Raw genomic sequence first — 24850 nt, 5'->3', positions numbered from 1 at the left:
TTCAACTATTATTAATTATAATACTAATATAATTACTAATTCTATCTGTAATAATAATAATAGCTTTTAATGAACTGTCAAACTGATCAATACAAGTGAAAATATTTGATTATATAAATGAATAGTCGTTGAAAATTTGTTGGTGAATTCTCTGTAGTACAAAATATAGGAAAATTGGATTCAGAAACTGTATCGCTGTTATTAGAACAACATGCTTATCACAACTGGTCGCGACTCGAGAACACTTTCCGAGAGCGAGATTCCCGTTCTAGAACGACATTCTCCAGCTCGTTTAACACTGGCAGTGAATGCGGCGAGTGCTTCATGCGCGATTTTCCGCGTGGTCATTAACAGCTGTACCGGTCGCTGACTTTCGCGCTTAATTAATAAGCCTTGTCGCGCTTATAAATATCAACCGGTCTCGCGGATATTTCGGTCTGAATGTCAGCGAATGTCGGGTCAATGTTTCCGACAATTCTCTTTCCGAGAAATAAGCTACGCGATTAATCGCGGGAGGGAGGCTCGAAGACGAATGATGAAGCTATACGACAAGTTAATTAACTAAGCGTATTCCACGCGCGTGGGGAGGCTAGATGAGAAATTTTCATCTCGACCGTTATCCACGGAGAATTTCCTTTTCAGATCCAGTTTAAACTGTAAATTCTAATTAATAAATAAGGATAATTATCATAGCGGTCGATATAGAGGAAATACGGAGATGGGACAAACAAGCGGTAGCGATGTTTGGTTAAAATAGCTTTCGTGCGAAAGATTCCCATTATGTGAAAATATATGCTGGGGATTTACAATCTTGTGCTCATCGCAGGGCGATTTACAATGCCATTTAACAGTTAGCACGCGCAACGACATGCATATGTATAGTTTTTACTTGTGTGTTTCTCTTCAAAAGAACTGAAGCACTTATGGAATCATGTAACTTATGGTGTTATGTTGAAATCTTTGATTAAAAGTACAAATTTCTAGTACAAATTTGAAAACGTTACTTTGTCTGGAATCATATGAGCAATTGAGACTGTTGACAGATTAATTTTGACAAAGATTTTTCCAAAATTTTTTTACATATATAATTAATAATATCGGCGATGATGAAAAGTTACGTAAATGTATATAATAATTTTTGTAGCATTTTTTTTATATAAAAATTATGCCATCACAAAATGTATTACACGCTACTATAGATTATTATCCATCGTCCTTCCTTCTCGTTTGACGAAAGAGAAAAGTCTCCGTTCGTGTCCCTGTTTGACTGGTGTGTAACGGGCTAAAGTTGCAGCCGTTGAGCGCGTGATTTGTCACTCTCGACGCTCCGGAATGACTCGCTTCTATATCGGCATTCAACAAAACCCCGTTGATCTCGTGCGTTAAGCAGGAAGACGCGTCGTCTTTGATTCGGCACGTTCATTCATTGAATGGACGAGAGATGCACAAACGTGACAACGACGACAAAAGTATTCGTGCCTATTCAACCGAGGTCCAAATAGTTTTTTTTTATAAACGAAAGAATAGAAGAAAGACATATATACATAACAAACGCAGAAATGCGGACGATACTCGCAATTCGCGTCGAAGATGAGTCACGCAGACGGAATTTGGAAACGGAATGCCGAAGAGGATAGATAGAAGCTGAAAATTTGATCATTAATTCCGAAGACAGAACCGAGTATTAATTTTACGAGATAGCGAGTCAATAAAGAAAACATTGGAAATAATAAAATAGCAAAATAAGAAAAAAATACCGATTGTAAATTATTAAATGATAACTTACACACAGTAATATCATTAAGTATTTCTTATATCACGGTTTAGTTGTAGTTTCTCTCACGCGTGTAAGACAAGATGTATGGCAAATCCCCGAGCAAATCTTTCCGTATATCGAGACGCGTCTTCTTTGCAAAAACTCACGAATCTTCGTCTACGTGCCGCTTTTAAATGAGCGTCATTTATAAGGTGCAATAAGGAATTCCCACGCAGACGTTGCTACCACCCTTCGGGGTCAACGATCTCTTTAGATATACGAGCGGGTCATGCGAAGCGATTAGAACTACTATTGTTCGAGACTTCTAATAGCGGTAGCTTATTTCTGGGAGTTAAGTTATTGCGCGCTTTATTCGATAAATTTCCGGAGTAATTTCCTAATTGGTGTGTGATGAAGATGACTTCAATTATATATTTGACGTCTTCTTTTTTTCTATATACATATAAAATCTCTCAAAAAAGTAAGCGGAAAGAATAGATAGATATATGTAACATTTACAATAACATACTATAACATAATAATAAGTTTACATAAGAAATTTCGTAGAGATAATATTTAATCATCTTTTTTTTTCTTCCGCGTCTATTTTACATTTCAAATAACGTTATACAGAATTTCATCAAGACTTCTGTCGTCATAAATTTCAATCACATTCAATAATCGGCTCACAGATAATTCATTTGAATGAAAACAGTATGGATCCTAATTCGGTGAATCTAATCCGAGAGAGAGAGGGCCAAGGCGATCCCCTTAAGTATAATAATCTTTATCACTACGCGCATGCCTCTATAGAGGAGCATTGTGTCCGACGTTTTATTTATGGAGAACCTAAGATGATTACGGGACGAGGGCACTCCTAAATGTAGTGTGGCACCAGCGTATGAGAGATTAGTTGCGCCACAAAAACGCCTACCTAACTCGCATTTCCGTCGGGACCATAAATCCATTTGGCTCTCTTTCGACGGGAATACGTTTAAACGCGATGCCCTCGACGCGGCCGAAGAAAAAAAAAAGAACGTGGGTTATCTGTAGAGGATGTACCGTTATGCGCGCCGATCATATCGCTGCACTTTCGCGATTATGCAATATTTGCCGAAGAGTAAATTATTTTCTGACTTACGGCCTCTCTTTATAAGAGGTACATATGTTTCTTGTCTCTCATTTTTCCGACACCTTTCACCAATGGTCGTAATCGTAATCGCGTATCAATGGACAGATCCGTTGAAGATTGTGTACTAGTCGTCAGTTGCGAAAGTTAAAATTATTGCAATGATTGATACGTATATTTACAATTGCAATGATGCGATGCTATACGGTATATTTAATAATTCAATTATAAAAATAATTTAATTACGGTTCTAAATATGTGAGAAATTTATAAAAATCTGATATACAATATACAGGATTAAATATAATTTAAAATATAAATTTAGAACCTCAAAATAAGAAAAAATTTTCCTCTTAATTGTATGCCCATAAACGCTTTGTTTATATTGATATCTAAAATTACGAATAAGAAGAATAAAGTTATTATATATACAACTGCTAATACAAACTTGTTTCCGTAACTGTCAATAAACTATTCGTGCATTATAAAAATGATACCCAAACATATTGACATATCACTGAGAAAGTCTCTCTTCTTTATATCAATTATGAAAAATCACTGACAGACTTTCTCAGCGATATGTCAATATGTCACTCGGTGACTTTCTCAGTTTATTCGACGCTTTGGCAAACTAACAAGGAAAGTATTTAAGATATCCCTCTCCTATTTTAATGAAACTTGGATTTATACAGGAAGTCAAAATATTCGATATGTATTTTCTTATTGACAATTAAACTTGTTTAAAGGATGTGAAAATAAAAAATTAAGTTTCATAATTCATTTTTTTGCAAAAACTTAATTTTTATATCAGTAGATAGCTTTTGAAATTCTATTTATTTTCTATATTTATGAAATTATATTATCATGCTTCGTCCAGAAGAGCCGAAAAACGAAAATTTGGATTTTCGAGAATATGTATTGAGTAGTTTGATTCCTTCTACAAACCTATTAATTATAAGTTTCATTAAAATTGAAAATGGACATCTAGAAGCTTTTTCTTATAAGCATCATTGTGTCTTTTATTTATGCTAACAGTGAATATGCCGAAATGTTTGTATACAGTTACGGAATAACAGTTCGTACTAGTAATTATAAATAACATTTTATTATTGTTATCCATAATTTTAGATGTCAATATCTCTTGCACAAACAAAACATTTGTGGACATGTCTCCAGAGGACAATTTTCTTTCTTGTTTTGAAATCCTAAATTTATATTCTAAGTTAGGATATTTAACACAAAAAATTCTGTATAAATATATAATATATATCAATAGTTTCAAAATATGTTCAATATAATTTCTAATTAAATTTTTCTCTTTAGAAAAAATGACATAAAGCTTTTAACTCGAATATATTGAAGTGTTAAAGCTTCTTTTCCGCAATGTTAATTAACTGTTTTTGTTATGCATTGTGATGTGCTTCATTCGTGTTCTATAGGTACGTCATATATAATAAATACATTTATGATACATGTACATAGATTCTTTATTGATCTCTCTTTTTTTCTTCTTTATTTTTTTTAATTTACTCCTTTCTCTTTTTCTTTCTTCTCTATTCTTCATCTCCTTTAATTTATCTTTATATTACATAAACTATTGTAATCAGACAAACTGTCAAAATTCGCATAACAATTTGACAGCTGAAAGCGACACGAATAAAGCAAGTCGCAGCGCGCGCGAACGAGATATCCAATTAGCATCGCGGACAAGAGGCTTCAACACTTCGCTATATTCGAGTTCGAGGTTTCACACAGAAACCTTTTTTAGAAAGGGAATAGTATGCAAGTACTTGCACATACTTGCTTCTTTTGTGTTGAGTCTAGTCTTTTTATTTAAGAACAGACGTGCATTGAAAAAAAGACATTTTATGAGAGAAGCTATAGCGTTTGTCGTTTGCGGCTGTCGCAAGCTCAGCAGCTTTCGCCTGTATGTGTGAATATTGAGATTCGCTTGAAAAGAAACGTTTTTCTACGAATCGTCGAGGAATGAAATTCCCGCAGAGAGAACGTGCTCTTTTATAACTCGTCCAATTATCACGGAACCGCAAAACTCATTTTTTCTGATTTTTCTTTGTTTCAGGAGTAACAAGTACCTGCAAAAATCGTCCATCAGCCGCGTGTGCGCCGTCGGAGGTTTTTTCATTAGCATTCCGGTCTTCTTAACCGGTAAGAAACTTGTCTCTTAGTTATCGAATTTTATGCGTGAAAGTTATATAATTTAAAAAGATCGTCGAATAAAACACAACGGGTTAAAAAAAAAAAAAAAAAAAACTTCCATATTAAATTCATTACTAAAAACGTGTATTTGCCTCGTATATTGCTGTCGGCATCATCGATTTATTAATCCGCAGGTATGATTCTGTACACATTCATCCAATTCCACTCGACACCGGCGATCGTCACGTCGGTCTTCATCGGACTTGGCATCGTGTTCTGCGGATGCGCCATGGTCCATAACGTCTTCGTGTGGCAGAAAGTGAGTGAGCTTAGAAATGCATTTTTTTTTTTTTTTTTTTTTTTTCCCTTTTATTTCGTCCTCCTCATCCTCTTCTTCCTTCTCCTCTCATGCTCGGCGACTTAACGGCGTGCGAATTCTTTCGATCATCGCGATATACCGATCACCGTCGTAGCGATCGCCTCTTTATTTTCTCGTATTTCACGACCGGCGATGCATCGGCCTGCATCTCCCCCTCGCTCGTCTCTCTTTTCGTCCATCGGTTCTCTACCCTTAATCTCTCCCCGCCGTGCCTTATTAGCATATCCCGCAACGGTCGCGATGTCATTATCACGCTATTATTTACGTCGGTGATCATTCTACCGTGTAATTCGATTCCAAACTGGATCCGTACGCGGAATGTCGTGGCGTGCGTGTATACGTGCGCCAAATGGACACGTGCACGAGTGTAAAGCAACGGTGTTCGACGTCGAGTTTTCGATAAAAAAAAAAAAGAAAAAAAGAAAAAAAAAACTGATAGCAGGATAACTATTTTACGCTCGTGTGATCCTGTGGGACGACACCTCGCTCTTCGCGTTACATAATTAAGCGGAAGATTTTATAAGTAACTGCACTCGTCACGGCTTCCCGTGTGTCGTGTCTTCTTATGTGATAAACTTCGCCGATACTTTGCCGTTACATAAATTGCATGATGGAAAGAAAATGATTTTTTTTTACCGTCCTTCTTCCGTAATGACAGTGCAACAAAGATCATAATATATTTATTATCATTGCTGTTATTTTTTTAATCTCATTTTGACTCAAAATTTAAAAATATAATTCATATATTTATTAGAATCAGATAAATCATATTAATAAAATTATCATTGCGTTTTCAAAATTTTGATATAATTTTTCTCGAAAAATTTTAAGGTTCCTGATATATTTCAAAGAAAATTTCAACCATTGTCTCGATATTCTGACAAAAATCGTCTCGACTCAAGAAATAGTTTGAAAAATGAAAATACTTTTATTTTATTATGTCGATATGCGTACCTATGTCTGATATTACGTTTCGAGCGCCAATGATACTGACCTCCTAATTCCCGTCACGCGCACGCACTCGTTCACGCACCTCGATGTCCACAACATGTGTGATTCAGATTCTCCTCTGCTGAATCGTGCTTTGTAAACATTATTATCATCTATTTATCCACTGAAATATACATTAGTCATACTATAAAAAGAACTCTACTTTCTCTTAATTTAATTTCTAAAAACTCTCTTGCATTAAAATATTTTTTTTCAATCTTCTCTTTCCTTCAATTTTTTCATCAACTGCGATTGTTAATTCGACTATGACATGTATTTGTTAAAGTATTATTATATCTAGATAAATAAAAAAGTCAGTAATAACTCTGCAAAATGACATAAAACAAGTCTTACAAAATACAATAATGATTTAATTTCGACAGAGAATAGGAAATAAAAATTTTGTTTTAAAATTTATCTTTTTTTTAGTAAAAGTTAAAAGCAGATGAAAATATTTTTCCTTTCTTTAACGTTTTTAACTCCACATGTAGTACATGTTCGGGGAAACCGTACTTTCCTGAAATCACGCCTCCCTAACTTTCCCCTTCGATAAACCTCATCAAGGAAGAAGAAGCATATAAAACTTGACGAAATAATTTTTCTTTTCATGTGATCCCCCAGGAGAAGACGAATGCGGTGAAGGCGTTCGCCCGCGAGCAGTGCGAGGCCGCGGCACAGCTGCAACGTCAGCAGCAGCAACAACAACCGTATCAACAGGCGCATTCGCAGCACCAGCATCAACAGCATCAACATCATCATCAGCAGCAGCATCACCATCACCATCCACAATCGCAGTTACGACCGACGCTGCACCCGAGTTCGAAGATCGGCAGTGGCTCGATGACGGTTCATTCGACCAGTCTGCTGGCTCAATCTCGCGGTCTCCAGCATTCTTACCAGCACCATCCTCATCAACACCATTCTCACCAACAGCGGCACGTGTCCTCCATGTCGCCGCCGTTGTTATTATCGTCTCCGCATCTCGCGTCGCAGCATAATCATCTGACGCATCGCGGTGCCGTCGCTGCCGTTACTACTGCCACTGCCGCTGCCACGCCACCGACGACACCCGGCGATCGGTCACCGCCGAGTCCCAGCGGCGGTGGTGGCAGCGGCAAACTCAACAGGTCGCAACATCTGCCGCGCGAGGCAAGCGGCAGCGTTAGCCCCGGCTTGCCAGCGGCCACGCTCGATCTCAGCAGCGCGGCCACTACGAACAGCCCGCACGAACTGTCGACTCTCGTCTAAAGATCTTTATAGAATGTGAAAATAACTCTAAAAATCGAAGGATCCGCGAATTTATTCAAAGAGAATATTCTTTGATCAATCGAAGGAATTATCTCCTAATCGTTGTTTGTAAAGAATTTTTAAATTTATTTGGAAATAGACTCTTTAATCGTTTTAGATCGATCTAGGTTTAATAAATGTCGAAGAAAAATAGGGAAAAATCTGTACGACTTTATTAATCTTAATATATCAGTCACAAAGGAAAAAAAATTAAGGGATTTAAGGATTTTTTGTCTAAACAATTTAATATGAATCTGTATCTTTAAAAATTGAACAAACATCGTGAAGCTAAATGCCTAATTATGTACCTATAGATGGAACTTGTTGTCTAACAAGGGTTCAAAATTGCTAATTAATAGCGAATTCGGTTGGATTGCACTAGTGCACACAAAGGGTATCGTATATATACACAAATTTACATTGACATAAGTAATTAAAAAATAAAATAATTAATATTAAGAACTATTATTGTTCAATACGAATGATTATAATAATAATCTATATTATTATCATGATTCATCCCATAATAATTTATATTATAATTATCTTAATATTTTAATTACTTATTTATTTATATTGTATGTTTATATTGTAAATTTGTACAATAATCTTTAATATTTACCAACCGAATTCGCTATAAAATTATCATTATTTATTTTATTATCGCATCATCAACATTACCGGCATATTATGATATTATTGTGCCGTCATTGTCAATGTCAATTAATGTTTTCACTTGGTTATAGAGACGTACATATTCCTAAATATTGACTCGGCCTGTCAAATTATCTCGAGCTTGATGACGATAAATTCTCGCAAACTTTTTGCCCACCGTGTATATAATATCCACGAACCCTCGACCAGTGATCGCAGGAAAAATATTGCCCAGAGTCTTGTTACCGGCAATTTATTTTTGGGGTTCGTGCGTTTGGCAGACTTAGTCCCGAGCTTAAACGTAACTACACATAACACTGTAAGTGGCGTGATTGCGGAGATTAAGGGACTGAGAAAGGGAAGAGTTTTGCGTCCTTTGTAACGCGTGCAACACGAAATGCCGAAAGCAAAAATATCAGTTGACTGAATTCCCCCGTATACTTTGTTGACCACCTGAGTAAAATCGAAATATAAGGCTGATGTCAGTTTAACCAATTTCTTCAATCCAAAAGATCGCAATACTTTTTTTTTCTTTAATTGATTTTACATATTATTACTGATGTAATTTTTATTTTTAATTGAATTTTAACGAAATTGCCAAAATTTAATCGAATAACCATATTTGTAGCAACTATAAAAAAACCGTCATAGCAACTATACGAGATGTTTTAAAATCATATTGTCTTATTTCGTAGCTTCTACAAAATTGAGAATTGAAACATTTTTCTTAATGAAAATATCTGGAAGAATTTCTTTCGAATTTATCAAGTAAGATTTCTCAAAGAAATCGTGTCTTCATCTAACATCTATATTGTTTCGGCAATTACCAACGACCTTGGAATTTATACTCTTAAAGCCAGTTATAGCCCGGGGTCGTTATACCAGTATTACTCATAAATTTTTTTGTTCTTTCCGCCGGTACATAGTTCTCTCACGTAGTCAGAATGTCCAAACTGTCTTAATCCTGCTAGTATTGTAACTAACATGATTTAATGACTTGCCGATAGTGTTAGTTCCTGTTGACCTTGACGAGCTATACATTTTTTGCATTCCGCTACAATATTTTTAAGCAGGTTTCGCCTGTTTAACTATTTATCAACGCGTTCGAACAAACTGTATACATACATACATACATATACACACACACATACACACACGCACGCACACACACACACGCGCGCGCGCGCGCGCGCACACACGCACACACACACACACACACACACACACACACACACACACACACACACATATATATATATATATATATATATATATTTATATATTCACATAATATTCTCGAAGAAATTCTACGCCGTTTCGATGTAACGCGAGGATCCTTTCGCCGAACGAAACTTGCCGATTTATGCTTTCTTTACGGCTCGTACATCCCGCTATCAGTAGCAAGAGCAGCAACAGGTTCCTGTAACCTGTTGCGCAACGTTGACGAAAAAAATTCCTTACCGAATGCACGTGTTGCATTTGTGCGTCATAAGCAAATAACTTACAGAAAATTCTGGTTACCTGATATCATTCTCGTATTATATGTCAGATAACTAAAATAAATTTGTGCGGTTTTTTTATATAAAATATATAAAGTTCTAATAAAATTTTGGCAAACATTTCATTCATTAAAGTATATGCATAATACCTTTAAAAACAAGGTTTTTTTTTGCATGATTTAAATTTATGTTAAATACAACATATTTAATTTAAATTTATGATAAATACGACATATGATAATACATAAGCATGCGTTGTATGCATACAAAAGTTTATCGGCTTTATATAAATATAATATAATTTATACTAAAAATTATTTACTAAAACCGTATTTGAGAATCGCAGAGAAACCCCGATTATTCTGAAAATAATAATATAACCAAGTATAATGATTAAAAAATATTTCATTACGTATACAATGATGTATGCATATTTTCGATACGTTAGAAATTCCGGAGACGAGAAATTGGTATGTGAATCTTGCCATGTTTTTTTTTATACTTATTATTATTTGTACTTATCTTACAGAACCTCTAGTCCTAGATTACTTTCGTTCACACGGAAGCATAAGACTCTAGAATTCTGATTAATATTATAATCGCGGTTAATAAATGCTTGAAATTTGCGAACTTGACATAATAGTGGAATAGAATTTTTATGTTTTAAACGCGAAATTATACTTTTTAAGAAAAAGAAATTGTATATGTGTGAATGTACGTGTGTAGTGTGTAAAAAATAAAAGAAAAGATAATTAAAATGATACGTGATAAGTAGCATATCAGAAACGAAAGAAATGAAAAACCTCTAATAAAAAAAAATAAAAAAAAATATGAATCAATAAGCCTTAAATATCACAAATCCTGTTTATTAATCTACCAACAGTATATATAACAAAATAACTGAGTTTTTTTAATTTTTGAATGTATTGAATAATTTATGAATCAAACATCATGTTCTCTTTAAATATTATCTCAGCACGAGTTTAATACTTAAAATTCAAACTTTAAAGTTGCTATAATTTTATATTTTAAGTGCATTTAGAAAATTAAGTTTAGGATTTTATATTGTTAATGTGCGCGATCATATGTGAAAAAGTTTAAAAAAATCATATCTGCTACTTTAATAAAATATCGGAGTATATGTTATGTGTGTGTGTTTGCACATCTGAAAAAGAGAAATAATGCGAGAGCTTCCGTTTTTATCGCAAAAGTTCATTTTCACTTTGATTGCTGAAACGAAATGTGGTATTTTACATCAAATTTTAGTATTAAGCATAAAAAAATATATTTCACAATTTATGTTAAAAACCTTTTTTTTCAGGTATAATAAAAGTAATATTTGAGATTATATTTGAATATATATATATATATATATATATATATATATATATAAAAGTGTCTTTATATAAATTTAGAAAACATATTGTTTATTTTTAGTTTGTTTAAATCTTCATATTTTGCTATATATATGTACATTGTACATACTTTGCGAGATTTATAACACAGACAAAGATCGCAATGTAACTTCCCGTATAATTGAAAAAAAGAGAAAGTAGAGAAAGAGATTCATCATTTACGGTATGTTGCACTGAATCATAATACGAATCGTATGGTACTGATTTACATAAACATGTTTAATAATCCGTAGATGTGACATAACATACGATGTTATAAGTACAGTTCTATTCTAGGAATCATGTTTTGCGAAATTACTGTGAGAATTTACAATAGCAAGAATACATGCAATATGTAAGAACAAGAAGAAAAATATAGGAAGATTAAATTTTTAAAATGTATGTGCTAAAAAATAAACAAATTTTGGACTCGCGAATAAAAAATGAAATATCAGATTAAAGAGAAATGGAACTTCTTTTATGTATTGTGCAAGTCTGATAATTTAATCACAATATCATCAACATTTAAGATTCGTGTGATTTATAATTATTTTATGTAATTGTTATATATAATTACACTTCTAAATTTGTTTTGTTCGTACGTTTTTTTAAATATTTGATAATTATCAAATCGATTGATTTAAATAATTCGTTTAAATATTCGCAGTTTATATCTAATTTATGAATCGAATTAAAAATGCATTTTCGAGAGGAGAGATAAACTTTTTGCATCACATTCAAGAAAACTGAGAACGACTTAGATAAATATATATGTATATAAAGAAAAGAATATATACGAGATATATTCTAGAGATGTGTTTTTGAAATGGGCAGGGTAAGAAACTGAAAATATTTGTGTATTGTATGTAAATTGTTTCACATTTGTAAGTACTGTAGTAATAATGCATTTGCAAGTAATAGTGTGTAACTTAATCATGTGAGTAAGTTATTCGTGTTGGGTCCACATATAATACATATAGTACAAAAAGTGTTTTAGCTTTATGTACTGATAGTTATGTAATAACAGTAGGTATAATTGCTATGTAATTAATTAAAATGGAGAAAAATAAATTATTCTGAATATATATATATATATATATTTACTGCATAAACTATAGATTATTTTTAATCACAATATACATATATATATGTATATGTATATAAGTTTTTTCTGTTTACTCGTATTATACGATTTAATTTTTTAAATAATTTTATTAATTAAATTTATTTTATTTTTATTAAATTAATTTTTTTATTTGTAATGATTACACATGTGATGAAATATCAACTAACTAGTAGACTAATATTCTTTAAAGCTCTTTAATATGTGTGTGTTGAAATGTTAACTTCATTAATTCATCAAAGACTATATATAAGAGATTAATAATATTTACTTCCAATAGCCATGATTAGCCATAAAACTGAATAAAACTATATTGAGGCTAAATACAAATTCTATCTTTCCTTTTGTAATCTCATTAAATTAAGATATATTTATTTATTTGTATCAATAGCTGAACTGTTATTGTAAAACAGATGTTATTATAAACGGAAATAATTATGATAATGCAAGATTAATAATAATATTTTGCAAGATTGGAAGACATGATTTTGAAGGATCTAATTGATAAAAATATTATAGTCAATTTCTAAATCACTTATACTAGGTATAAAAAATGAAAAGTTAAACATTTTTATTTAAAAAATTTTATAAAATATAGTATTTTTTATGTATAACAATTATATATATTTTATTTATACATATATATATATATGTGTGTGTATATATATCTTTTCTTTTCTTCTGTTTGAATAGATCGAGTAAGAATACAATATCATACATATTTCTATAAAATGTTTATATATTAACAATTCTGTATATAAATATATATAACGCGACTATAATACATAATTTGAGAAAAATATTACAAATATAAAAAATCTATGATAGTTTGGATAACTATTCATCTCTATGTACATAATATTAAACTTTGTTATTATTTTTAAATATTACTTTTCTAGGCAGTCTCATTAGACTGAATTTTATTAAATATAGAGCCGATTTGAAATTGTCAATATCTTATAGAAACTGTCATGTTTATTAGGAACTCCTTATATCATTAATAGTAGATGGTACTCTCACCTCAACACCATTTAATTCCTCAGTCATTATGATTTGGCATCCCAATCTTGATCTGTAATTGAATACATTTCAAAATTATAAAAAACAATGTTTTCAAAATGTTATCATGCTAAAGAATAAATTGAGTGAAATAGAATACAATAATTCTTAAGAATAAAAAATTATATAATGAAGTCAGAAAAAAAACTCAAATGATTGATTTGAATATCAAACAAGAGGATGTTTGACTTTGATTTATTTCTAAAGGCAAATTTTATTCTCTTAGGAATGTATAATATAGGAAATTATTAGATCAAGAAGCTAATTCATGAATAAATATAGTAGGCATTATAATGTAAAATTTGGAGTGTTTTCTCTTATTTACAGTCTTTTACCAGCATAAAAGATATTTTTCAACCAAAGGGAGAGATAAAGAGAATTGATTCCAATACTTAGAACGTACGTATCTGTTAACTCATATGCCAAATCCAACATATCGGACTCCTCATCTGTAGGCTGCTTTGGAAGATTATCATAAACATCCTTAGAAAAAATTAAATGACATGTACTGCATGTCAATGTTCCCTCGCAAGCACCTATATTTTTAAGATGAACAATTTTCTTTCATACTTTATCAAAGTATCACATAATCAATAAGAATAAGAGTGCAATTTATAAAAAATAAAATATATTCATACCATAACCATCCAAATCGATGTCATTGTTCACTACAATGTCTAAGATGCTATCTCCTATTTTTCCCTTTGCATTAATTCTTTCTCCATTGGCTTTAACAAATGTTATACTAACCCTGAATCAAATAGTATTTATTTTATATTTGATATTTAAATATCAATTCATCTAGATTGCATTTAGAAAATTTAATTTTTCTTAGGCATTTACAAATTAAATTATACAGCATATAATTAATTATATATAATGTAAACTTTTAATGAATTATTTACATTTTGCTAAAGATGTGGTCTATTTAGAAAAATTTATATATCTATAAATAAATAAATATATATACATATACATATATATATGTATGTATGTGTTCTTTTTGAATCTTTCTTGCTTAGTCATTGCAGTATCTTTAAAATGAAAGAGAAAGGTGTTAAAACCTAACAAAACTAACAATCTTAATTAGCACTAATTATTTTGATGCTAATCGCTTTACGACAAGTGATGTGTGAAAAGCAATTAAAACTTGATAAATTTCACTTTATCAACCTTTTTACTTACTCTTTCTCTTTGTACAGTAGTTGCGTAGTAAACGCGGTTCTCGTAGAGGACCGTTGACTAGACATGCACTTCTGTCCAAGGAGGAAAGACCTGGACAGTCTGTGCAGCTTCTGCACCAATGCCATTATTTCGAGAAAGTCGAACGTTACCGAAATATATTTAACTAGCACGAGTATATTCAATCGAGTGTCGTGTCAATGTTTTAAATCCAACTAAATTAAGAGGTTACACTCGCGTGCTGGACACATAGTACATTTGAGCTATTTTTTTTTAGCCTCGTCTACTTTGATAATGAACCGCGATAATCAGGTAGACGATAGACGTGGATTTCTCCCGAAACTGCGAGACATATTACGTATTACCCGACACGTAACTTTCTCTCAACTTTCAATGTTCATTCACGTTCGTCGACCACGCGACTGCGACAGTTCGCCGTTTGACGACTGATGACCATAGAGATATTAGATATCAGAGGATGGTGGAAAGGAGTACAAAGTGCATCATTCCGGTGGATACGCAATCGTCTAAAAAGTGGAGGGGAGCAATCGACCAATCAAGGAGTTGTCCCAAAGCATAATTCAATATATGGCTAACACTGATTCTTTGATATGTGAGGTAGTATGGGATTTGCTTAGAGTTCGATGAACGCGGATGTGTCCCCCCGCTAGAGCTTGTGCTCCATCCTCTTCTTCCTTAGTCCGTGTGACGGATATACTGGATGTGGATAATTTTATGGGCGCAAAAATCTTGGAAGACTGATGAGATAGATACAAATTATGTAAAATAATAAATATTGTTATAATTAAGATCTATATTTAAACGATATACAGAGATTCACAAAAGACGCTATTGTAATGTACAATTGGAGAATTTAAAAATTTTGAAAAAAAATTTTTTTTAACACATCAACCTTGTGTGTACTAGATACGTTATTGGATATTGCATTCGCTGCGCATACGCAAGAAACCTTCGCATCAACACCGTGCGAGACAAAGTGAAACCGTTTATATTTATTCTCCCTTATAGGAATTCATTTTTTAGATACAATATTTTATCAGTAGGATACTTATAACTATTCGATGAACTGAGACTATGATTCGTTTTAGGAAAACAGGCAAAAAAAATGTCGATTTAAGAAAAAAAAAAGAGGGAATAAGAGAAATTTATTATGTAGTCTGTCACTTATCTGTCAATAATCTATCAATAATCAGTTAAATTATGTGCCTACATATGAGACACACATTGATTAGACGCATACGCGATCGTCCACGCAAATAACTGAAAGTTGAAAATTGTATATTTAATATTTCTATTGAGTATATATATATATATAATTATATTTGTTCACATTCTTACTGATAGTTCTTCCAGAACTAGTCTCATCATATGAATAACATAGCACTTACACATCGAAATTGAAACTTACAAGACTTATAAATACACTAGGTACATTGTAATAATTGACACATATTCTAATTGAAATATAAAGAAATATAAATGATGAAGGAATATATAGTTTTGATTAAACAAGATGGCTCAAGAAAATATACGTAAATATGATGCATGTAATTCTCTAAAAAAAAAAAAGTTATCAAGATAATTTTAGAGAAAAAGAACAGGAAGCAATCAAATAAATCGAAACCCAAAATGCGTAAGAACGATCGATTTTACAATTACATATCTGTCTTATCAGCTTTAACTTTTAAATCTTTAATCTTGTTATTACCGCTCTTATCCTCGAGAACTTCATTCTTTTCATTTTCTTTCTCTTTTCCAGACTGCTGCTTCTTATCTGAATTGCGAAAACGATCGTAACGCGAATCCTCATCATCGCTCGATTTTGATGCTCCTGCTTCACTTTCTCTTAAAATATCACCTAGATCTTTATCGACATCATCCCAAGTTAGTTTATCGTCACCATGTGCGCGATAGTCATCGTCGTCATCTTCATCACCCTGATTATTCTTACCATCTTTCGTATTCTTTTCAGATTCCATGCTGTTTAATTTTTCTTCCTCGATTTTGATGTATTCCGTGTCGCCAACGCCGTTATTATCCATCGTAATCACTGCTTGCGTAGTATTTGTCGATGCTTGTGATTCGGAATGGGTGGGAGAAGTCTTTGAAGTTTCTGACGCATTGATAGCATTTGAGTTAGTAGAATTCAGATTGGCCGATGAAGACGATGATGATTGCAGATGTATTCTTTCCGCTTGACGTCTAAGTGCTTTGTCATCGTTGTCTCGCACATATCTGCAAAACGTAATACGATTATAAAATACTGATAAGTATACTGAATTTGTTTTACATGTTAATTTACTTATGTTGCTAAATACAAACATATATCGACATATATAAATATATATGATATACCGTTTAAGATGACTACGCATGGAACAATGTAGCGCGAGCGCCCTTTCCGTATTTTCACTGCGTGGCAGGTATACCTTGCATAACTCGCAGTATTGTACCTCGACACGTTTTATGTATTCCGCACCGACTTTTATCATTTGTTTGCCCTTCGATTTTTTCTCCGCTTCGCTCGAACTTTCACCTTCGGCCTTTTCTTTCTTTTTATCGTTAGATTCTTCGTCTTCTGCAAATATGATGATATACTATATTAAGATAGACATAAAATGCGATGTGTTAAATTTGACACAACGCTAGCTCTAAGATAGACACGCGATATAGACATTTGTAAATTAGAAATATTTGATATACTTGTTTGCTACGTACCATCCACATCACCTACGGAATCTAATGTCATAAAGTTGTCAAGATTAACTTCCTTGTCATCTTCTTCAGGCGCGCTTGAATCTGCTTCAGCTTCGCCGCTCCCATTCGCGTTCATTCTTTCTCGCAGTATACTTTTTCTCTGACGAAAGGAATATGATTATGTTAGTAATATTACAAACAAAATTGATAGAGTTCTGTATATTACAAATACAATATGTAAAGAAGAGAACTGATAAGAGCCTAAAGTTAGAAATGCAAATTTATAAATAAAAATAAAGATGATTTGGAATATGTTATCGATTAGACTTTTTGGTTCTATATCAGATCATCTTCAGTAAAATTGTGAGTAAATGAAACTCGAAATTATGTCATATATCATTTGTTGCTTCTTACAATCTATGAATGCTATGTATGATACATAATTTCGATTTTCATTTACTCCCAATTTTTAAGAATAGCCTGAAATGAAAAATATATAATCAATAAATTCTAATATTCAAAATCATCTTTTTTTCATTTTTAAATTTGTGTTTATGATCTGGCGTTGGGTTCCTTGCTACTTTCTAATCCTTTTTTTTTACATATTATATTTGTTATTAATATTGTTCTAAGGTAAGACTAAATAACGTTGATACCATATATTATAAACATAAGAATTACCTTGATATGCTCCAGGGAGCACATGTGTGTTTCGAAAAACATCGGTGAACGGAATTGAATACGGCAAACGCGGCAGAATGGCGTAAGAAATCGTTTCATTTGACGATGAGATTCGGACAATTGATGGGCGGCTTTTAAGGAACGATAATTCAACTTGCAAATGGCACAAAACATAGTACGTGAGGGCAATGTGCCGCGTGCTGCGTCGCGAGCCTCGATACGTCTTTGTTCTTGTCGTTGAACGACTCTCATACGCGTAAGAGTCGCCTTGTGTCGAGCTGCGATACGCTTCATTGCCGCGCTATGACGACCGGAGAACAGGTGAAGCGAATATTCTTTGAAAGTTACGCTGTGATGGGCGCAATGTGGACATTTCAGTTTTATGAATTTTCTACCGTCCCGCCTACTTGGTAATTCTTCAGAACCTGTAGCTCTATCGCGTTCCGCTTTCTCAGTCTCGCCTCGTTCCTCATCATCACCCTCATCGTCGTCATCATCATCATCATCGTCTTCGTCTACCTAAGTATTCAATTAATCGAATTTTTAACGAGTTGGAAAAACGGTAATAATGATAGTAATGAATAATTTTATGAATATAATTATCAATATTATTATAATATATAATTATCAGTACTAATTAATCAATGCTAAAAACAACGCACTTCTCTCTTCTGGTCATCATCGTCTCTCTTAATATCATCATCCTTTTCTTCTTCATCTTCAGTATGTTCTCTTTCTCTATCCTGTTTCTCCTTTTTGCGTTTGTCCTCTTTCTTCTTTTTCTCCTCCTCCTGTTCCATATCTTCCTCTTCGTCGCCTTCATGTGGCTGTATAACGTTAATTGGACAAATATTATAAAATGATTCGAGCAAAAATAGAAGAATATTAGTTGCATTTATATACACATATGTATCAGAAATATCGTAATAATGTGCAATTAAATACAGGCGAGAAGATTCTTGAGACGAGTCGGTCGTTGGCGAGAATCTAACGGTAAATATCAGATCACAGTTTAATATTCAATGATTAAATGACAATTTTCTAAATTAAGTTTTAATACAATGTAACATCTGCACAAGTATAAATTTTTAAATTTTAATTTATACGTTACGTGTTTACATCTCTCTGTATGTAATGTATGTAATCGAATTAGAATAATTTAATGAAATCTACAAATGTTATACTCGAACGAGAGACTTGTCTGACAAAATAAAGTTGAATTACCTTCTCGTCATCGTCCCAATTACTCTTATTATCATCCTCTTCATCATCGTCATCGGAAAACTCGGCATTTATGGCTTTGGCCATCTCTCTATCCTTGTCCTTCACGCTGGTTCCCGATCCCGAGTCCTTTTTACTTCCGGGTAGCCTAGTAGTACCGCTACTAATGACACAGCAATTTTGTTTTGACTTATATTATTTTTCTTCGTTATTTTTCCGTTTCCGTGCTCCTTTATCTTTCGTGTTGTATCATCGAGCAAAACTTGAGCTGATAGATGATACGTAGAGCAAATATCGCGATATTATCGATTTAGTATCGGTCTTATGTCCCAAAATATGAAATGCGTTTCATAGCGTACGCTAAAAGTATCTACTATTCGTCTTTTTTTTTTTTTATATCGCGTTCTGATTTCTTCATACGTACATTCGGCCGTGCCAAAAATTTATTATATAAATACAGTATAGTCGTGCCGCTATGTGTACCAAACTTTAAAGAGAGAGAATTCTCATGATGAATAAAGTACAATTATTTTAGTTCTCGTATCAAAAGCGATTATACATTGCGTTTTGATGATACACACATACACACATGATATTGCGTTTATACGTATCATCATTGTGATTCCTTCTTTATTATAGAACCCTGCAAAAAGCTCTCTTTCGGCAGCGGATTTATATATATATATATATATTTCGTGCGAATTGTTTGTATCTTGGACCTTGGACATATATCGATTGATTTACTTATGCATTTATTCACACAGGTATTTTGTTTGTATTGCTTTCGTTTATATATACTTTTTTTTTTCTAATCATCGTCTTGCGATATATACTCTGGTCATCGACCGAGAGCCGGTTTGCGTTTCGAACCGGCTGATCAAAGGACGGATACGGCTATACGAGGATAGTATTTTGCGTACGGTATTTTGCGGTAAATGTGACTGTATTAATAAATTTACCTCCTGCGCAATTTGGTAGTGGTCATGCGCATACGCTGGATGTAGTCGCGCGAGCGTGAGCCCAGCAGCTTTCGACGATAGTCGAGCGAGTGCAGAGTACGCTTGCGAGCCATGATGTCCGTGCGTGAGCTCACGCGATGAAACGCACCCCCTCTGCCGCTGCTGCCGCGAGTCGAGATGCGACCCCGGTAATTCGAACTCTGATGCGATATTCTTCCACGACTAGAGATGTATCTCTGAGTCGGGGGCGGCGCCATTTCGCTAATCCGAGGGGGTGGCGGTGGCGCGTAGCTCCGCGATGCGGAATGACGGTCCTCGGAACGGTGGTATGATGATGCGCGCTCGCTCTGTCTCTTGTCCTCGTAAACGGCGGACGACGATGATCCCTTATTATCGTCGTAGGGCGCCGATGCAGATGAACCGCCGTATGACGAATACCTCTGTGAGCCGCTACCGCTACCTCCACCCTGCCAAATCAAATTCAATTGTGCTCCTTCCATGTATTTCTCTCTTTTTTTTTTTTTTGTATTTCGTTTCCTGCTCCTTTTTCTTACATTTTATTCTACGCACATATGTATATCACATCTAAGTATACACGTATGTGTGCTTATGTATACATATCCTTTTCCCCTCTTTTTTTTTGTTCCCTTTCCTACCTTTTATTCTTTTTGTAGCTCTTTCTACATATATATTTATATATATATCTATTTAATTCTTAACTGTGCTACCCTGTATCCAACTGGGCTAATCGACTACTTCGACTTCGAAATTCATCGAGTGATTGACTAAATGGCTAACTGATGACTAATTGATGAAAAATTGATTGATCGATTAACAGTATAATTATCGATGTAATTATATTGTGATACGTTTCTATTTTCTATAAATTCATTTTTATATTTCATCATTTGATGATCGGATACATGCAGTGCTAATCTTTTATCATTTAAAATGATCCAGCGTCATGGCAGAATCACGGCCTCTATATATTCGTTCCCATTGAATCGCCTATAACAAATGACTTTCCCTAAATATCGAGAATCCCTAAATTTTTATTATACTTTATTATATTTGACTTCGCAACAATTTGTAAAAATGTAATCTTGCTCATATAATGTTTGCGATCTCTTGGAAATATGTAGTGGGTTAGCAATATTCATTTCTCTCGAGCTAACAAATTCTATTTCGCCACTCGACGATATATTCGATAATAGTAATAATAATGTTCTCGATAGACCTTTCCAATATTAATCAAATTATATGTCTTATTACATGCGAATAATCGTATTGTTATAATAAATTCCTCCGTGATGCATCAAATCTCTCGTGTATACGAAGATGATAATCGAACACGAAAGAAACAAAGCTGTCGCTATGTATATATAGGTATATAATCATTTCTAAATATAGTCGTGTTTGGTCGCACCTGGGAATAATAAGATATATACTTCGGACGATATTATATTACGTATATCTATATACGTATATCCATTTTTATATTCTTGTTCACATTGTCTCCACATATGCTTTCCAAGTAATTTCCATCATTGTATAGGAATATTTTAACTATTAATTCTCTTTCTCTAAATCTCCTTATCATTGTTAACGCAAAGTCAGTAACGGGAACGTACGTCCATTCTAATTGGAAAGGTCTACGAATGTATAGATATATTATTACTCAAAACTTGCGCTCTCTCTCATATAATTTATAGCTTTTGATATAATTTAGATAACTGATCGTACTGAGTGCTTATAGATGGTATTTTGCACCAAATTCCATGTCATAAGGCAATATATCAGAAGAGACATCGTGCATTTTATCTTTTCTACAATTTCTCTATACTCTCATATATACTGCATAATAAATTAGCTTAATTGCGCTTATTACTCTTACTATAACGGGGAACAACATGATGCGAATAACTCGCACATATATGCGTATACATCTATTCGTTTGTCCAGACTTTTCTAAACTGCTCTCAAATTTGAATACGACCCATATGTGCGAGTATAGTAGGCAATATATTATAAATACCATCTAGGTATGTTTCATCTTTGAATAATTTATCTTTTAATAATTTGACGTTTTCGTAGCGTTCCACCGCAGTAGTGCCCCAACGCAAAAAGAACGAGTGTTCGAGAAGCCGTTGGCACGCGTCGCTTGAAAGGAAAGTGACAACTTATGAATGCTTCGCCTAAAGCACGCCGATCTTTCTTATATACGAGTGTCCTGAAATTATTTACTACTCCTTCGTATAACTCTTTATCTTTGATATAATACAGTTAACTAACAAGTGACAAGCTTTCAGGACCATCGTTCTCAATTAAATGTTATATTAAGATAGAGATAATATTTAAATCTCCCAATTAAAAACGATATCTCAATTATAGAAATGTCATTAGCTACCAGATAGTTCAAATCAATACTATACTATTTTCCACACTCTTTAAATTAGTAATTATCTTATGTGACATAGAAAGGAGCAGATCGGAAAATGAAAGGGGAAGAACACATACCTGATAAGAATCACTTCTTATCCTTTTACGTGCAGAGTCGCTAGATGATCGATGGTCATCCCTTCCAGAATAGGAATCCTATAAGAGATACTTTATTTTAAATATCTATATAAAAAGACATTTGCAATATTTTTATGCATTCTATATACTTACACGAGGTCTCTTATAACTGTTTGAATGTTCACCACGACCGCCTCTGCTAGAATATCTCTCTGATCCTCCTATTACAAGAAGCCATTAGCATTAGCAGAACTGTCTATTTATTCTATTATTATTATTTTTACTATTGCTTCTGGTATCATAAGTTTCATGATTTCAAACAGTAATCCCTAAATTGTGTTTTCAAGTATACACTGATCACATGTATTTCATGAACATCCAACACAAACATTACCTGAATTATATTTGGATCGAGAATCATAACTTGTTGTAGAATATTTAAATCTACCGCCTCTAGAAGACGAATAACCTCCTCTGCCTGATATATTTCCACCCGCTGAACTACTGCTCCATTCGTTTCCTCCACCACCACCTCTTCCTCTATAAGAACCTCCTCCACGAGGAATAAATCCACGACCACGAGAACTCATAGTGGAGCTATAAAAGAAATTCAAGGAATTTTCTCATTATACTTGCGTATTATTTTTTTTTTTTGCTATATATATATTTAATGTCTCTATATATATTTCAACACCTTTATTCAAAAAATTTGTGCCTTTTTTGAAACCAATTGAACAAGTTGTTTTATTAATACATAAATTATTAATACACAAATGTAGCATTTTGTATTAAAGTCTGTAGTAAGAAATTATATAAAAATTGTTTGAAATATAGAAGAAGATTTATTTGTTATATCATTGAAGTAAATTATTTTGTATTAATCTTGCAAGTCAAATGCAACCTTTGCAACATTACGAATATACTTCACCAACCTGTATTTATTATAACCATAACTCATGGTTACAATATTATGGATGAACGAAATAGAGAGAGGAAGAGAAAGAAGACTGTAGTGGATGCAGCGTCTATGGACAAAACAAATATTTTTATACAACATATATCTGTATCAACGTGTGATACAGATTATATTTCCGAAAATTATACATTGATCGTCTCTTTTTCACGCCATAAGTTGCTTCAGGTTAATTATGATGTGATTAGAACTGAAAACGAATATCGACCATGTGCGCAGCACTCGTAAAATGAGATAATTCTTTTCTATAAAAAAAATAGCAAAAAATAGTATAAAAAACAGCGTTTATTATATTGGACAAAATCATTATAAACAATAACGAAATGAAATACTTATTTTATGTGAAATTTTCCAGAGACACTGATTTATCATAAAATAAAAACGATGAATCGACGACTAGATCGATAATATTATATACGTGCAATATTAAAAATAATGGCTGTAATTCTGATATCTTTTGATATGTCGCACATAACATGGATAGAAAACTTACCTCGCTAAGATAGAAGAGCTGCAATTTTGAAGAGCTTTATTTCCTTATCACGAGTAAAATGAATTCTTCGATCCGTTCAACACGTGCGTATATTCAACTTAATCTTGATAAAACTGCAATCACGACTATCTTGGTTGCAAGCTGTTGGTCTCCTTTTCTTCTTTATAAATTTACCAGTTCTTTCACGGAAAATTGTCAAGTTGCGTCACGACATTGGCCCAACGGAGCAGATAAAATGTCGGCAATCGGCACCCAAATTTTCAGAATAACGAGTAGCATCTCATGATCATTGACATAACGAAACATTTAGATGGGTAACATTGGTCGTACGACAAACTTTGCACTGATTGGCTGCTATGGCAAGTAACTCTAGTAATTTTCTATTTGATCCAATCGGTACGTAGAACGAAACTTGAGGCTGATTTACACCTTAAGGCCGATATTACATTTGTCATACGTCAAATTTTTCGAGCGTGTTGATTGGCTGCCAGATAGAAAATTTTTAGAGACTAAACTTCTCTATCTCCTACAGCTAATCAATATGCTTGAAAAATTTGTCGTACCACAAATGTAATAGTACCCTAAGGCTGAATTCACACCATGGCAGAAAAGCAGAAAGCCAATCAGAACTGCTGGAAATAAGCAGTATAACGGAAAATTTTTTTTTTTTGAGAGAGAG

General features: G+C 33.2%; 3 protein-coding genes across 7 annotated transcripts in view; 1 reads left to right on the top strand and 2 right to left on the bottom strand.

Moving 5' to 3' along the window:
* Positions 1 to 9960, top strand: part of LOC140665353 (uncharacterized) — a 32564-nt gene extending 22604 nt beyond the window's left edge. For all 4 annotated transcript variants that reach the window (XM_072891358.1, XM_072891359.1, XM_072891361.1 and 1 more), the window contains 3 exons: positions 4966 to 5051; positions 5237 to 5361; positions 7033 to 9960. In XM_072891358.1, the coding sequence (XP_072747459.1) occupies positions 4966 to 5051; positions 5237 to 5361; positions 7033 to 7659 (838 nt within the window). In that variant the 3' untranslated portion in view covers positions 7660 to 9960. The remainder of the gene's footprint in view (positions 1 to 4965; positions 5052 to 5236; positions 5362 to 7032) is intronic.
* A 3076-nt stretch (positions 9961 to 13036) lies between these two features.
* Positions 13037 to 15077, bottom strand: Fdx2 (Adrenodoxin-like protein 2, mitochondrial Ferredoxin 2). Its single transcript, XM_072890053.1, has 4 exons — positions 14613 to 15077; positions 14066 to 14178; positions 13831 to 13963; positions 13037 to 13440 (listed from the first exon to the last, which is right to left on the bottom strand). The coding sequence occupies exons 1-4, from the start codon at positions 14735 to 14737 to the stop codon at positions 13347 to 13349; spliced, it is 465 nt and encodes a 154-aa protein (XP_072746154.1). The 5' UTR covers positions 14738 to 15077; the 3' UTR covers positions 13037 to 13346.
* Positions 15078 to 15405: 328 nt separating this feature from the next.
* On the bottom strand, positions 15406 to 24442 carry LOC140664692 (uncharacterized). 2 transcript variants are annotated; one of them, XM_072890052.1, is made up of 12 exons: positions 24172 to 24442; positions 23638 to 23730; positions 23100 to 23302; positions 22859 to 22926; positions 22706 to 22783; positions 20189 to 20655; positions 19233 to 19389; positions 18671 to 18835; positions 18009 to 18527; positions 17349 to 17487; positions 16986 to 17208; positions 15406 to 16865 (listed from the first exon to the last, which is right to left on the bottom strand). In XM_072890052.1, the coding sequence occupies exons 2-12, from the start codon at positions 23661 to 23663 to the stop codon at positions 16286 to 16288; spliced, it is 2625 nt and encodes an 874-aa protein (XP_072746153.1). In that variant the 5' UTR covers positions 23664 to 23730; positions 24172 to 24442; the 3' UTR covers positions 15406 to 16285. The 2 variants fall into 2 exon arrangements, with proteins under 2 accessions (XP_072746153.1, XP_072746152.1); XM_072890051.1 differs by having other exon boundaries at positions 19233 to 19392; positions 24172 to 24441.
* Positions 24443 to 24850: the final 408 nt, after the last annotated feature.

The sequence above is a fragment of the Anoplolepis gracilipes genome, chromosome 4 (genome assembly GCF_047496725.1).
Source record: "Anoplolepis gracilipes chromosome 4, ASM4749672v1, whole genome shotgun sequence".
NCBI classification, from domain to species: domain Eukaryota; kingdom Metazoa; phylum Arthropoda; class Insecta; order Hymenoptera; family Formicidae; genus Anoplolepis; species Anoplolepis gracilipes.
The sequence above is the reverse complement of the archived record's forward strand: the minus strand, read 5'-3'. Positions and strand labels throughout refer to the sequence as shown.